A 13,426-nucleotide genomic window follows, 5' to 3' on the forward strand; every position below is an offset into this window, starting at 1 on the left:
GCCAGTGTTAGAGAAGCCAAAGCTTTCAGTCCACTATAGCGTTGTTTTCCAAACTCTCCCTACGCTCTGTTCTGCCCTCATCATTCACAAGGAGCATCCTGCCCAGTGCTGCAAGTTGTACTCTGGATTTCAAAGGTCGCATGGATGGCAGAGTTTAGAAAGGGGTAGTACGTAATAGAGACATGGAGCAAGTGAGAAATTCTTTGGTCAGCTTGGAGGTCAAAACCTGGTGGGTCCCACAAATTTGGACAGGGAGAAATATCAGAGCTGAGCAATGCTCACACACTAACACAATGCACTAGTACCTACCTGTGAAGAGAACTCAGAGGGACAGGGAAGAGCAGGGGATGAAAACCCAGAGCCTCTCCTGATGTGAAATACGCTATTTCCCAGACTCCCTGATGTGCACAGGTAATGAACAGCCTTGCACATCCCCTCCCACTCTTGAGTCTTGTTCACTCTCCCCTGGACCTACAACTATGTGCAGATGGCACAAAGCTATCTGTAATGTTTACCTGTCTGACAGGGCAGCTCAGGGCAGACGATCTGGGGATCTGGAAGGAAAAGAAACAAGGAAAACTGAATGATGTACAACCATCCCCCTTCACTGCTTGCACAATCAGAGTGGCAGGTTTCTCATAAGGGGAAAGGACAACAGCCCAAAAGGCCGACTCTTATCTGAGGAAGGACTGTTTATTCAGGGCTACATAAAGGTCAGTCCACCCACCATGAATGACTCAACTTGTGAGTTGGGACCTGCTGGGACACTGTCTGCAAACCCCACTGCCAGAAAACTCCACTTCCCGTAAGTGCTAGGACAGGTACTGACCTGGGCAAAGCATGTCCTCCATCTTGTCAATGAATTCCTCTGCCACCAGGTCTGAGAAGAGCCTCATCTTCTGGACTCGCTGGGGTTCATTGCAGGCAATGGAGACCAGGGTCTCGCTCTGTTCTGGCTGATCAAATATGTCTCCAATGCCAATGGTATTGACGAGCACATCCCTGCCACAAAGAGCTCCTAGGTTCTTGTCATCATCACGAGGGTCATAGCGCCCATCTGTGATCACCACAGCAAACACTTGGGCTTTCTCTCGACGGCTTTCTTTGATGAGCTTGTTGTAGGCAAACTGCAGGGCAGAAGGTGTCCAGGTGCCTCCAGCAATCCACTCCAGACGCTTCACTGCTTCCTTGAAGCTTGACAGTGAATTGATGCGCTCATCATCAAGCTTGATGGCTTCAAAGGTCCCCTCGTGACTGTACTGCACCACTCCAACACGGGCTCCTGCCAATGAAGCCTCAACATTACTTGGCTTTGAAATGAAAAGTGGAGAAAGTCAGCAAACTTTCATATTAGCAAATAATTGCTCAATTGGCCTACAAAGCTGAAAAGAGAAGAACAGAAACCGTTGTGAAAATGCTGAGCATATGGATGCAGACTAGGGCAGCTACAGACAAATACGGAAATATGGAAGCTGGAGTGATCCAAGACCCTGTTCCCGGTGCCCCCTTCTGCCACTCCCCACCACACACACACGCACTCCAGACCTGTCTCCGACTTAGGGTCCTTGGCAAGGGAGCCCAACCGGCTGACCACGTTGACAACAAAATTTTTCTCCAGGGTGAAGTTGGTGTAACCAATACTCTCTGAGCTGTCTATGACGAACATGATATCCAGGGCACCGCAGCGCTTCTCACAGTCTGGGAAGAGGGAGAGAAGGAGGAAATCACAAAGGTCAGCAATGGTGCAAATGAGCCGCTATGGCAGAAGAGACCATCTGTGGGAAGATGGAGACATTTAATATCAAACCAGCCATCCACAGGGTCTGTGGTGCTGCCTGCAGCTGACAGCATAGGGATTTTACATGCATCTTTCTGTCAAGCCATAGCAAAAGAAACCTTTTTAACCTAACTGTGTAATACACTATCCTGTCATCTACACTGTGAAACTTTATACCTGTACTGGCAGAGAGAAATTTTGGGACATAAGTCCAGCTTCCCCTGCGTGCCTCTGAGGGCAAAAAGGCAGAGTGTTTCTAGCTGGCCCCTTTCACCATCTATCGAGTTGTTGTCCCCCTGCCCAACAACGGCTCTCAGCTCTGAAGAAAGGGAATAGTCCACTCACCACAGCACCCGCATGTCTCTCGCACATAGGTCATCACGTCGCAGTCCTGCCAGTAAAGGGGTGCAGGGTGAGTGCCTCGCTCCCTCCCAAAGGGAAAGGTTCCCCGTTCCCTTCCCACCTGGCCACCCGCTCCCCTCTCTCCTTGGCTCCCGTGGGAAGCCACAGGCCACCCTGTCTCTGCTCGTGGCAAGGTGGCTTCAGGCCTGCCCTGTGGCTCCCGCACCAAGCAGCAGCAGGACTTGGTGCCCTGCTTCGTTCTCAGGCTGCACGTGGCAAAACTGAGGCTGCCTAGGGTGGAAGAGCACCCAGGGGTGCAGAGATGCCCTACTTACAGTCAGGCCAGGATCTCCTGGTGGGCCGGGGGTCCCCTGTAGGAAGATCACAAGGATTTCAGGCACAGTTTTTGGGAACTAGACATCAGCACCATCAAAAACTTGGCTTTGTGCAGAGGTCAGCCATAGGAAGGGTAGGAAAGCCTCTTTTGGAGCCAGAGGACATCCCCTCCAGCAAGTCCTGCTGCGGGGAGAGCTGCTGGGGCCCTCTGGGCTTTAGAGCTGTATGGGAGTGAGAGGGGAGGGGAAGGGAGAAGGGTGCCGGAGCAGATGCTCAGGCATGACGGCACGGTACTCTACCTCTGGGCCTGCCTCACCGGTTGGTCCTCGAGATCCAGGCTCACCTGCTGGGCCAGGATCACCCTGGGAGAGAAACAGAGAAGGGTTGAGTGTTTTCCTGGCAAGGCTGGTGATCGGGGCTCCTCCTGAGCCACTCGTCAGGGCACAGCCCTGCCAGCTATGGTCACCAGCCTGCCACTGCTGAGCTTGGAGACATGGGAACATCTCCAGCATGTGGCTACATTAGTCAAGCTGGAGAGAGCAAAGTGTGCATGCTGGCAGCACACAGCACTGGCATAGGACATGGCTCCTTGCCACGCGTCTCAGGCAGCCATTGACCTCACACACCCAGGGCATGCATGAGCAGGTGTGCACTGGTGACACAGAGGTCTGCTTACCGGTTCCCCCTTCTCTCCTTTTGTCCCTTGAGCTCCTTTTGGTCCAAGCTCACCCCTTCCTCCCTGTTCGGAGAAGGGAAAAACAGATCCATCAGAGCGCATATGGATGCACTCAGACGGAACAACTGCTGTGAAGCCATCATAAACACAGGCCTGCCTGGCCCAGAGGAGCACCCTTTGAACCAGCAGCTCTGTACAGAGCAAATAAATGGTGTTTACACAAGCATTGACTGAAGAATAAGGAAGTTTTGCAAAACATATTTCACATTGTTTCCACAGGAGACAAGCTTAGACGATACACCCAGGCTCTGCAGCTGCAGGTCCTGCAAGAAGACTGTCTCCTCGGCCACTCACCCCAAGGGCTGGGAGGCAACTACTCAGCTTTTGGGTCAGGACAAAAGAAATCAAATGCACTCACCTTGGGCCCTGGCTGACCCTTCTCACCCTTGTCACCCTGTGAGGGAAGAGGAATGGATGGGTCAGAAAGAATGGGCTTCACACTTACACCCGAAGTCTGTGATGAGGGGCACAAAGCTAAACAGTAGGCATAACACAGGAGTGGTGGTTGGGGTGGTGGGCACAGCCACCTCCATGTCACTGTGGTCACATTGGGGTCCCCAGTGCCCCGAAGCGAGGCTGGGGGATCTGTGGCCAGGTTCAACCCCTGTGGAGCAAAGGAAGGATCTCCCTAACACGGGGGTCAGGACTGGGGACAAGAACGGGATGCTGGAACTGACACTGAAAAGCTGCTTCCTCACCCCCCTTCACTTCACTTTCCTGTGGCCCTCATTTTTCTTCCTCCTTCCCCCTTCGCCCAGGCTGCTCAACTCTGATGTTATCCTCCATTGAAACAGGCTTCCTCCCATGCTGCGGCAGTATGCCTGTCTTCATTGGATGAAGCATACATACCTGTGGTCCTCTGGGTCCAGGGTAGCTAAAGCCAGGCCTGCCTCTGTCACCCTTTGGTTAAATAAAGAGAAAGATCTGTCAGAATTCAAACTTGAGTTACAAACCCCAGCAATGCTGGTGAGACCAGAGCCATTTTCATCCCCTCCCTGGGAGAAACACCCCCAGGAGCCATCACTTCTTTGCTTGCTCCTGAAACAATGGGAACGGCTGTCCAGAGTGAGGGCATGGGGTCCTGGGGCCATGACATGCCTGGGGCAACCCTGAACCTGTGCAGAGTGAAGGATGCAATCAGAGCTGCCTTGGTTGGAGCAAGACCTAAGTCACTGTCCACAGGGAGGCTCAGGATCAAGCCTTCCTGTTTCTGAGACACATACGTAGGTCAGAAAATTTCTGCAGCAGTAACTGTCTTTAAAAAAAAATCCACACAAAGATGTTCTCCTTCAAATGCTGAGTTGCATTCAGGGACTTTACCTTTGGTCCTGGTGGTCCAGCGTCTCCTCTTGGGCCCAAGTCTCCAGGGTCCCCACGTGATCCCTGCAGGGCAGAGTTGGTGGGAGTGGGTGAGGGCATTTCCTGCAGCTCCCTGCCTGCACCATGGGCTGCTAAGGCTGCTAAGGCGATGTGAGGCGACCTCCCCCCATCTTCCCCAACCGTAGGATCCTCTCTGGTGCAGTTATTATAGGGAGATCCTGAAGCGTTTCTCAGCTCAGCTCAGAAAGCAGGGGCTCCTGGGTCCTGCAATTTCTCCTTGCCCCCATTAAGGACTAGCTGGGGGCCCCTGGGCCAGTTTTAGAGCCTCCCTGAGGACAGGTCACGCAGGCATCCCTCAGCGGGGATAATGCAGCCAGCTTATGTTGGCAGCCCCAGCTGTCACTGCAGAGGGAGGGCACGGTCACACAGATGACCCAGAGTGACTTACCGTCTTGCCTGGCTCTCCTACAACACCTGAAGGGCCTCGGGGTCCTGCCAGTCCTTGGTCTCCCTACAAAGCAAAGCAAGAAGCGAGGGGTGAGAATATGTAGGAGCAGGTACAGGCAGACCCCTCTGAGTGGTGCAACAGGCTTTGGCACCTCTGGAGACAGCAGTGTCCTGGCCTCCTATCTGCAGCTCTCACTGCACAGATAGCCCATCTTGCTCCTCTTGCCAGGGATGTGTGTGAGGAGCAAAGCCTGGCAAGCTGCCTTGGCTGGCAGCAGCGCTCTCCCTCCCTCCTGGCTATCATGAACCCTTGCTCTGTGCTTACCCTTGCTCCTTTGCTTCCAACCTCACCGGGCAAGCCCCGAGGACCCTCTGGACCAGGATCTCCCTGTGAGGAAGATAAAAATATACCTTGTCAGGCATGTCTCCAGCTCTGTCTGTGTGTGTAGCAGTCCTCTCTGGAGTGAGGAGGCATAACACTGTTCTCAGATCCGGTGCTTCTTGGCTCGAGAAGCAGTGTCAGGGCAGTGTGCTCTCTGAACACGACTCTTAGGCAGCTTTACTGCCCTTCATCCCCACTCATCTCTGGATCAAGTCCTGGAAGTGGAGGCCATATATGCTGGTTTTGGGGATGACTGTCACAGCTCCTTAAAGGCAGAACAGGCAGCAGGCACAGAAGGAGCAGATCCCACTGGTACCTTCAATTCCCAGCTCTGGCTTTGGGCATTCATGTCTGGGCAGTAGAGCATCACGTGTGTCAGTCCTGTGCACATTGGGCTCATTTACAATGGTCTGGGCAGTTGCTTTACTCACTCTTTCTCCCTTGGTCCCTGGACCGCCTTTGCTGCCCTTCGTCCCTGGATCTCCACGTCGACCCTTGGAAAACACAGAAAGTGGTCACATAAACAGGATGCCAACATGGATTCCAGCTGAGGTGACACTTGGCTGCCCTGCCTTCTCCCTCCTGGCCCAAGAGACATCTCCTTGCCCCCTTAAAGAGTCTGTGCCTGGCAGCAGGGCAGCAGGGATGCCCATGATGGCACTGCTTGGGGGAGTCTTGCCTTTGGATTTTGGGAAGCCACATCCAGACTATTCTTTCAGAAGAGTGGTCGTCACAGTGACCACAAACACTCATGGTTCATTCCCTCAAGATTAAATACTCTGCTTTACTTCCAGCTCATCTGGCTTTGCTTCCCCCTCTGGATGTTGCACAAGGACTCAAGCTGATCTCCACCCTCCGGGCTCTGCCATGTGGTGCTGGTGGAGCTGTGCTGTTATGCTGTTTAAGCTCCTTGCCAGATAGAGACCACATGGTGCCAACCGCCAGGACAAACTCAGAGGTTATTCCCCCGTGTGCAGACTGGGATGAGCTCCTCACACTGGGGTTTATCAGGAGTGGCAGACAAGGCCATCAGCATCTGCATGACTTTTGGGATGCAGAAAGCAAGGCAGGCAGGCTAAATGAAGTAGTTTTTCAGCCTCATGGCTCAGACATCACAGAAATAGGTTTCTGTTTCCTTTCCCGATGACCTGTCCAGCACTCATTCATGAACCTGGACCAGGTTTCACGGCATACCCACTTTCCAGGGAGCTATTCGGACACTTACAGGCTCTCCTTTGGGTCCAGGGGGTCCCGTTTCACCTTTTCTTCCTTTGATTCCAGCAGGTCCTTGAGCTCCAGGGTTGCCTGGAAGTCCCTGGAAGAAGAAAAAGAAATAGGATTTGTCAGAAGAGAGGTCAAGGTGCACACCATAGCCTTTCTGCCTGGGACAAGATGGGAAGAGGAGCACAGATGCAGAGCTAGAAAGGTAAATCCTTTTAACTCCTTGTGCTTTCCCAGTGCTGGTGGCTAGTTTGCAGAATCATCAGGGTGCACTTGTATTCGGGCCACAGATGTACCACGACCAGCAGCTGCTGCTGCTGCTGCTGCTCCATGCCACATAGAGCAGTCCCTAGGAGGACAGAGGAGACACAAGTGCTGTGTGAACCTACCGGGCTCCCTTTTTCTCCTGGAGGTCCTGGGGGTCCGCTGCGACCAGGCCGACCAGGATCTCCCTGAAACAAGAGAGCAGTGGTCATTGTCTACATTGTTAGCACATTGCTGTGCACTGCTGACATGCACCATTTGGAGCCTAAGGTGCAGGACCAGCAAGGGTCTTCCCTTGGCTCCTGCATCTGGTGATAGGATCCAAAAGCCAAGCAGACAGAACCCATCTACTCCATGAGTATGAAGGATTTAAGAGTAAATACAGGCAGTGGTGTGTAGCTGTTGCCACTGGTGGTCTTTGTCCATACTCTCTGCTGGCCATTCGGAGTACTTGTACCTTTATGCCTTCATCTCCTCTTTCACCTTGGTCTCCTGCATCTCCTGGGTAGCCATCAGGGCCCTAGGGAGAGAAAGGACAAAGAGCCATACATACAGTGGCAACAATGTGCATTTTCCCTGCAGAACAAACCAACTCACTCGTAAAGTCATTCTCTAGAGACTGAAACTCAGTTTTTGCTTGCTGCTAGTGCTGATGAGGGGAGCAGCTGCTCCTCTGTATATGGAGAGGGAAGATTCCAGCTTTCCTGCCCATGGCACAAAAAATGCAGGCCTGGGGATCCCAGACCTGGGATCACATCATGCAATAGGTAGGAAAATGGGGCAGTAACCTCTTGTTAGTCATATCTTTCTGCCTGTGCAACTAAAGCTGGGGCTGCATGCTTGATGTGCTGAATGAAAGAGCAAAGCATCCCTACCTTGTCACCACGGTCTCCCTTGCAGCCTGGTGGTCCAATTCGACCCAGCTTGCCCTGGAAAAATAGCATTCAAAAGAAAGAGACACAAAAGCTCTGAGTGTCTGCAGGGAAAACACAGCTTTTTCCTGTTAACAGTTACTAATTTTTAACATCACTATCTGGCCATACCTGTGATCAGTTACAGAACAAATAGTAAGAGTATTCCTTAAGCAGGATTGTTGCTGTCTGTGGTGTGCAGAAATAAGTGGAGAAGGAAAAAAGTGTGGGGGCTTTAGAAAGTCCTGAGTGTTGTCCTGGGCTCCCCCTGCAGACGTGTTAAGCTTCTGTCTTACAGCTTCAGCAGGCATGTTAGAAGTGGGGAGAACTGGTATGATCTCACAGATGTACTTGTTGAGGATGTAAGACAAAGTACAGAACAAAACCAATGTGTGCTGGCCTGTGAGCAAAGCCAGCTGAAACTGTATAAATTTAGGCTATCCTGTTCTGGTACATTTGCAGAGCATGCAAATAGGGGGTAGGTCATATCCCTCTGCACTCACCTGAGAGGGGGCATAGGATTTCGGGGATTTTGTTATGAGGTACTTGAATGTGGCTTTAATATTAAGAACAAACATTAGCTCAGAGAGAAAATTTCAGATTCTTTGAGGAACTGCCTTGAAAACCAAATTTCTGCAAACATTTCTGTGCAAATGTCCTCTAGGGGTCACTAACACTCAAGATGAGCGATCTACACCCAGATCATCCTGCAGCTGGAAGGCATCCTGGGTTATATATCGAGTTCCTGCAAAGAGCTTTCTAAGGGATAGCACTTCTGTGACCTGAATGAATACATCTCCAGCTAGCTCAAATATTTCTACAGGACATGCAGAATAACGTGCAAATAAGTTTTTAGAAACTTCAGTCAGACTGGGATGGAAGGAGCCAAAAACCAAGTGTGGGGGGTGAGGAAAAGGGAACAACCTGTTGGGACAAAGGGACGTAAACAAATAAAACAACAGCAGTGATGTTACAGGGGGCACTCCATGCCGTTACCTTCTGTCCATCGGTGCCGTTCCTGCCTGCCAAACCAGCTGCTCCCTGGGATCAGGGGAAGAAAAGAGGGATCAGTGATCTGTTGACACACTCAGGGGTTTGTAGTTGGAACAACATGCAAGTCAGAAAAGGTGCTCTTACCCTCCGTCCATCGGATCCAATCTCACCCTAGGGACAGAAGAGGACAGGAGTCAGCCACGCTCGCTCACCACACCAGCCTGTGCTCAGACAAGCCTTCCTTCCCTCCTTCAGGTGCACAAAGACTGTGGATTCTCAGGCAGCATTTTCTGCAAATGACTCTGCAACCTCCTTGTCCCTCCCTGGCCTCCCAGAAGTGGAAGCCAGGACCCCTTTCTCCAGGGAGCTCCTCCCCTCAGTCTCCAGACCCTCTTCTTGTGACAAGTGCGGTACTTCCCTGACCTCACAAGGAGAAGAGAGGTCTGCACCAGCTCAGGACCAACCTGTGCTTGAGCTAGGAATCACTGGGTGCAGTTGCTCCTTCCACGCTGGAAGCAGGCTACCCCACTTCCCAAGCAGACGGTTTAGCATCAGCATGTCACAGGACTCTGAGCGGTGCCTGAAATCCCTCCCTGTTTCTTCAGTTACATACAATGGAGGTAGTTGTTCCCCCCATCACAGCTAAACTCTCCCTCTTTGCAGAAAAAAGGTGCCCCCCAGTGCCCAGACATACCATGCAGGCTCTTCTTTCTCACCTTTTCTCCTTTCAGCCCTGGAACACCCTGGAGCAAGATAAAAAGGGAAGAGGGAAGATGCTTTGTTTAGTGCCTGCAATGAGCAGGAGCAAAGGCAGCAGGGCCAGTCGGCATGCTGGGCATCTCGGGTGGGAACGGGCAGGTGGAAGAGAGGAGCAGAGCTCTCTGCGCCGGCCCAGACTGACACGTGCCTACTGACAGGCAGCAGAAGGATCCCAGTGCTGTTGATACTCTCCGGGGGGAAAGTCTAGCAATAATTCCTGAAGTCACATCAAATGCCAGAAGTAAAGCAGCCAGATTTACAGAACCCCTTAAAGGAGGCCACAGTGGCATTCAAGTGCACAACTCAGGGACTGGTTGGTGGGTGTTTTCTGCTTTCCCCAGTACAGGGGAATGCTGGGGAGTGACATAAAGGGAAGCAATGCCGAGCAGTGGGAAATTAGTCTGACTCACCCCCTGCTTTACCAAGAATACAATGAAGGCAAACTGCTCGGCTTCTGACTATATGATTCTTACCTTGGGACCAGGGTATCCAATTGGACCTTCAATACCTGGGTCACCCTTAAGGAAAGAAGACACTAAGTGTTACCTCAAGCAAGGCACAGATGCAACCCCAGCTGGCACCAGGACTGCGCTCCTTACTGCGACAGAGAGGTAGTTTTACAACTCACCTGCTGTCCCTTCATACCAGGGGAGCCTGGTTCACCCATGCTCCCCTTTGCACCCTAAGGGAAAAAACAAACCACAGGTTAGGACTTGGTGATGACTGGGAGAAAAAGTCAATTTCTGGTAGCATCAGGTTCCTACATAACTTGGGGCAGCTGTATGGGGATGGGAACACACAGCCTGGCTCCACAGAGCTTGGAGCTCTGTTGGGTTGTGGGTAGAGTGAGACCCTGCATACAAGAGGGCTCTGCTGTGGGCAGTGGGAGAACTGGAAACAACTTCTGCCTTGCTCTTCTTGTCCCTGCACAGCTTCTCAGGTGCTGAAGGTCCTTGCCTGACAGCTGATGCTCAGATGTCTCTTTGCACACATTGGTCCCTTGGCCTTGGCATGGACATGAGGAGACACTGGTGCTGGGTGTGTGCTCCTTTCAGCACGGCCCTGCAGTCTCCCAGGTCCAAGTCAGATGCCGGGCAACTATTTCCCATGTGGGAGTTATATCTGAGGTCTGAGACCTGTCTGTGCTCACTTGAGGTGAGATGTAAGGGGCTCTGCAGTGTCTGCAACGGTCACTGGTATTATTCTTCCAACGGGTCAGAGTAACCTACCTTCTGCCCTCGGAGTCCCTTGGGACCAGGAGGACCTGCGATCTCCAGGCAGCTCATCTTGTAGCACTGAAATACACCAAATTAAACACGAAGTGTAGCCACTGTGCTGCAACATGCCTTCTGCTGCACGTTCTCAGCCAGCCTCCACTCAGAGCTTGCACTCTCCACGCCTCTCCCCCTGACTGCAGCAGTAAAAGCTACCACAGGCTCCAGCTGGGTCAGAGCTGAGGCAGCAAAAAGCACATTGAAAAAATCTACCCCCATGTTAGAAGTTGCCACAAGCACATTCGTTACGGATTTGGCTCTGGGTTCAAGCTCAAAGAACAGGACTTGCTAAGTGTCAGCCATGGGATTGTGGGCTTGCTCTTCTGGGGCTACCAGGGCACATGCATGCCCTTGGGAGCACCACTCTGCACACTCCTCTCCTGTCCACATGGCTGGGCAGGAACTCTAGTTTGCAGAACACCTATAAAACATGCCTTCAAATACAACATAATGAAATGAGTCTCTTCAATAGACTTGTATTCATTGCCATGAGGGAAATCACAGGTGAGGGAAAGGTAGAAAGTGAACAGTCCAGCATGCCGTTTCAACTACTGGGTAAAGGGATGGGTGCCCATGCTCCACACCAGTCCCCAAGTGGGCAGAGCCCCATTCCGTGCAGCTCAGTGTAAAACCAGGCCCACTCCCTTGGAGTACAAGCTGGTCTTTGTTAGCAAGCAAGGCAACTAAAACTATGAAATGGCATGCAGATGCTGCTCACTCACCTCAGCATAGGCTTCATGTTTCTGTAAAGGAGAAAACAGGATGAACAGAATCAGTTAAGGCAGTCAGCTCTGAGAGAACAACTGCATCAAACCCTTGGCAATGCGTGTGACGGTTGACGGTAGGGGAAAGGAGGTGATTACAGTCTTACAGCTTTAAACATATCCTGAGCAGAGTCCCCCATTGGTAGCGCCTCACAAATGGGGCCCCAGGGACCACTCCAGCAGTGGGCAGGAGGCTCAGGGAGCCTCACAGGTCCCAGTGCTGCCCCTTCCTCCATGTGCCCCTAGGTGGGGCACAGGTCTGGCTTGAGCAGCAGCCAGGACTTGGATGGATCCTGCCTAGGGGAGCAGAGACAAAACAAGGGGCCCCGGTTAGGCACCTAGCCAGAGAAAACATATATGCTCAAGACCCCATTTGACCCCTTGGTGTTGAAAGGACATAAAAAAAAGGAAGAGAAGCAAAACAATTTTCCTTGGTGGAGGAGCTCTCTAGAGCCTCACCATGAGTTGACCCACCCCACCGATGCCTCCATTCTTGTCACCCCTCTCTGGTGGATCCCCCATTACATTCTGCTCCTGGGGCAGCACAGGTCAGTGTCCCTCACCATCGCTTTGATTATCCTCTCAATAGTGTTCTCGTCGATGTTCAGGGCATTTTTCTGTGTGATGCTGTAGTTGCTGCGGTACAGGTCGTGCGGCGGGCTGGCAATCTCCCGAAGTCCCTGCTCATAGACGTTCTCACTGGGGGCCACGACAAAGAGCTTGATCCCCATGTCTCGCGCCCTCTCAGCTTGCATCTTCATTCCCCCACAGGGACTGCCAGTGACGTGGCCATCAGTGATGACTACCGCAAACTTCACATCACGGGCCGTCTGGCTCTGGAACTGCTGTGTCATGTTGGAGATAGCACAGTCCGTGAAGGTGCCCCGGCCAAGGTACTGAATAGCACGCAGCTTGGTGAGGTATATGTCTTTGCTTCTTGTTAAAGGGCTGTAAATTTCCACCACATCTGAGTAATGAAGTCCTCCAAACATCCAAGTGATGGAGACTTGGTTCTGGTAGACCTCATTCTCCAGTTTTTCAATGAACTGAGGGATGAACTGCTTTATTTGATCCACAAGGCTCTGGATTGGCACAGTCTGCAGAGCAATACTCTCTGAGGTGTCAATGATGAAGTACACACTGATGGGGCAGTCCGTCTTTTCTGCATGGAGACAATTTTTCAGAATTTGTCACAGCAGTTTATGCAATGCTGTACCCCCTTCATTATTCCCCAGAAAGCTGGACCGAGGAGATTAGAGCAAATAGAGTTGTGAAGAGAGCAAACAACAGCACAAGGCATGAGGTTCAGCTTCCTCCAAGGGTGCTGCAACTCTAATCAGGAGTTATTTCTACCTAGACTGGAGGAAATGAGGACACTGAGGACTAAATGCCAGTTTTGAACTAAGAAGAGCAGGGACATGACTTTTGCTCTCCTGGACTATAGATGAATGCCCTGCCCGCTAAGTTGCTGGTTGCACTCTCTGCTTTAAAAACATTTTCAAAAGGATTACAGTGAGACATATAAATGAGATACGGGAAAAAGCACAAGTCCCATCTACCACTACCAGTATCTGTGTTCAGGTCAGAAGACTCCAATGTGAAGGACTTCAGATCTGCTCATTACTGAATCAATCTTGAAAACACTGTCTTTTTTCTCTTTTTTTTTTGGTAAATGTCTGTCTGGATGCCTAAATCATCTCTTCCACATTGCAGCTAGGAAGTGCTGAAATTGTAAAATTCAAAACAGTCTGTTTTCTGACATTAGAAATATATCTGAGTTCTGAAGACTCATCGGTATTTAGCACTGCATCAGCTGGGAGAAGCCACCACTGGCAGAGCTCAGCTCTTCTACTTCTCTGCACTGCACTCAAGATCAGAAATGGGAGTTTCAGTGCAGGAC

General features: G+C 51.5%; 1 protein-coding gene across 2 annotated transcripts in view; it reads right to left on the reverse strand.

The window, feature by feature from the left end:
* The window catches only part of COL6A2 (collagen type VI alpha 2 chain), a 29,259-nt gene that overhangs the window by 10,310 nt on the left and 5,523 nt on the right, over positions 1–13,426 (reverse strand). For both annotated transcript variants that reach the window (XM_083841474.1, XM_083841475.1), the window contains exons 3-27: positions 12,090–12,688; positions 11,485–11,505; positions 10,718–10,783; positions 10,117–10,170; positions 9,962–10,006; positions 9,446–9,472; positions 8,874–8,900; positions 8,733–8,777; positions 7,701–7,754; positions 7,283–7,345; positions 6,951–7,013; positions 6,566–6,655; positions 5,772–5,834; positions 5,284–5,346; positions 4,960–5,022; positions 4,512–4,574; positions 4,041–4,091; positions 3,550–3,585; positions 3,132–3,194; positions 2,755–2,817; positions 2,455–2,490; positions 2,123–2,168; positions 1,546–1,698; positions 830–1,282; positions 516–554 (exon numbers count right to left, since the gene is read on the reverse strand). In XM_083841474.1, coding sequence (XP_083697600.1) covers positions 516–554; positions 830–1,282; positions 1,546–1,698; positions 2,123–2,168; positions 2,455–2,490; positions 2,755–2,817; positions 3,132–3,194; positions 3,550–3,585; positions 4,041–4,091; positions 4,512–4,574; positions 4,960–5,022; positions 5,284–5,346; positions 5,772–5,834; positions 6,566–6,655; positions 6,951–7,013; positions 7,283–7,345; positions 7,701–7,754; positions 8,733–8,777; positions 8,874–8,900; positions 9,446–9,472; positions 9,962–10,006; positions 10,117–10,170; positions 10,718–10,783; positions 11,485–11,505; positions 12,090–12,688 — 2,346 coding nt within the window. The remainder of the gene's footprint in view (positions 1–515; positions 555–829; positions 1,283–1,545; positions 1,699–2,122; positions 2,169–2,454; positions 2,491–2,754; positions 2,818–3,131; positions 3,195–3,549; positions 3,586–4,040; positions 4,092–4,511; positions 4,575–4,959; positions 5,023–5,283; positions 5,347–5,771; positions 5,835–6,565; positions 6,656–6,950; positions 7,014–7,282; positions 7,346–7,700; positions 7,755–8,732; positions 8,778–8,873; positions 8,901–9,445; positions 9,473–9,961; positions 10,007–10,116; positions 10,171–10,717; positions 10,784–11,484; positions 11,506–12,089; positions 12,689–13,426) is intronic.

Source organism: Anser anser (assembly GCF_964211835.1).
Source record: "Anser anser genome assembly, chromosome: 6".
Taxonomy (NCBI): Eukaryota; Metazoa; Chordata; class Aves; order Anseriformes; family Anatidae; genus Anser; species Anser anser.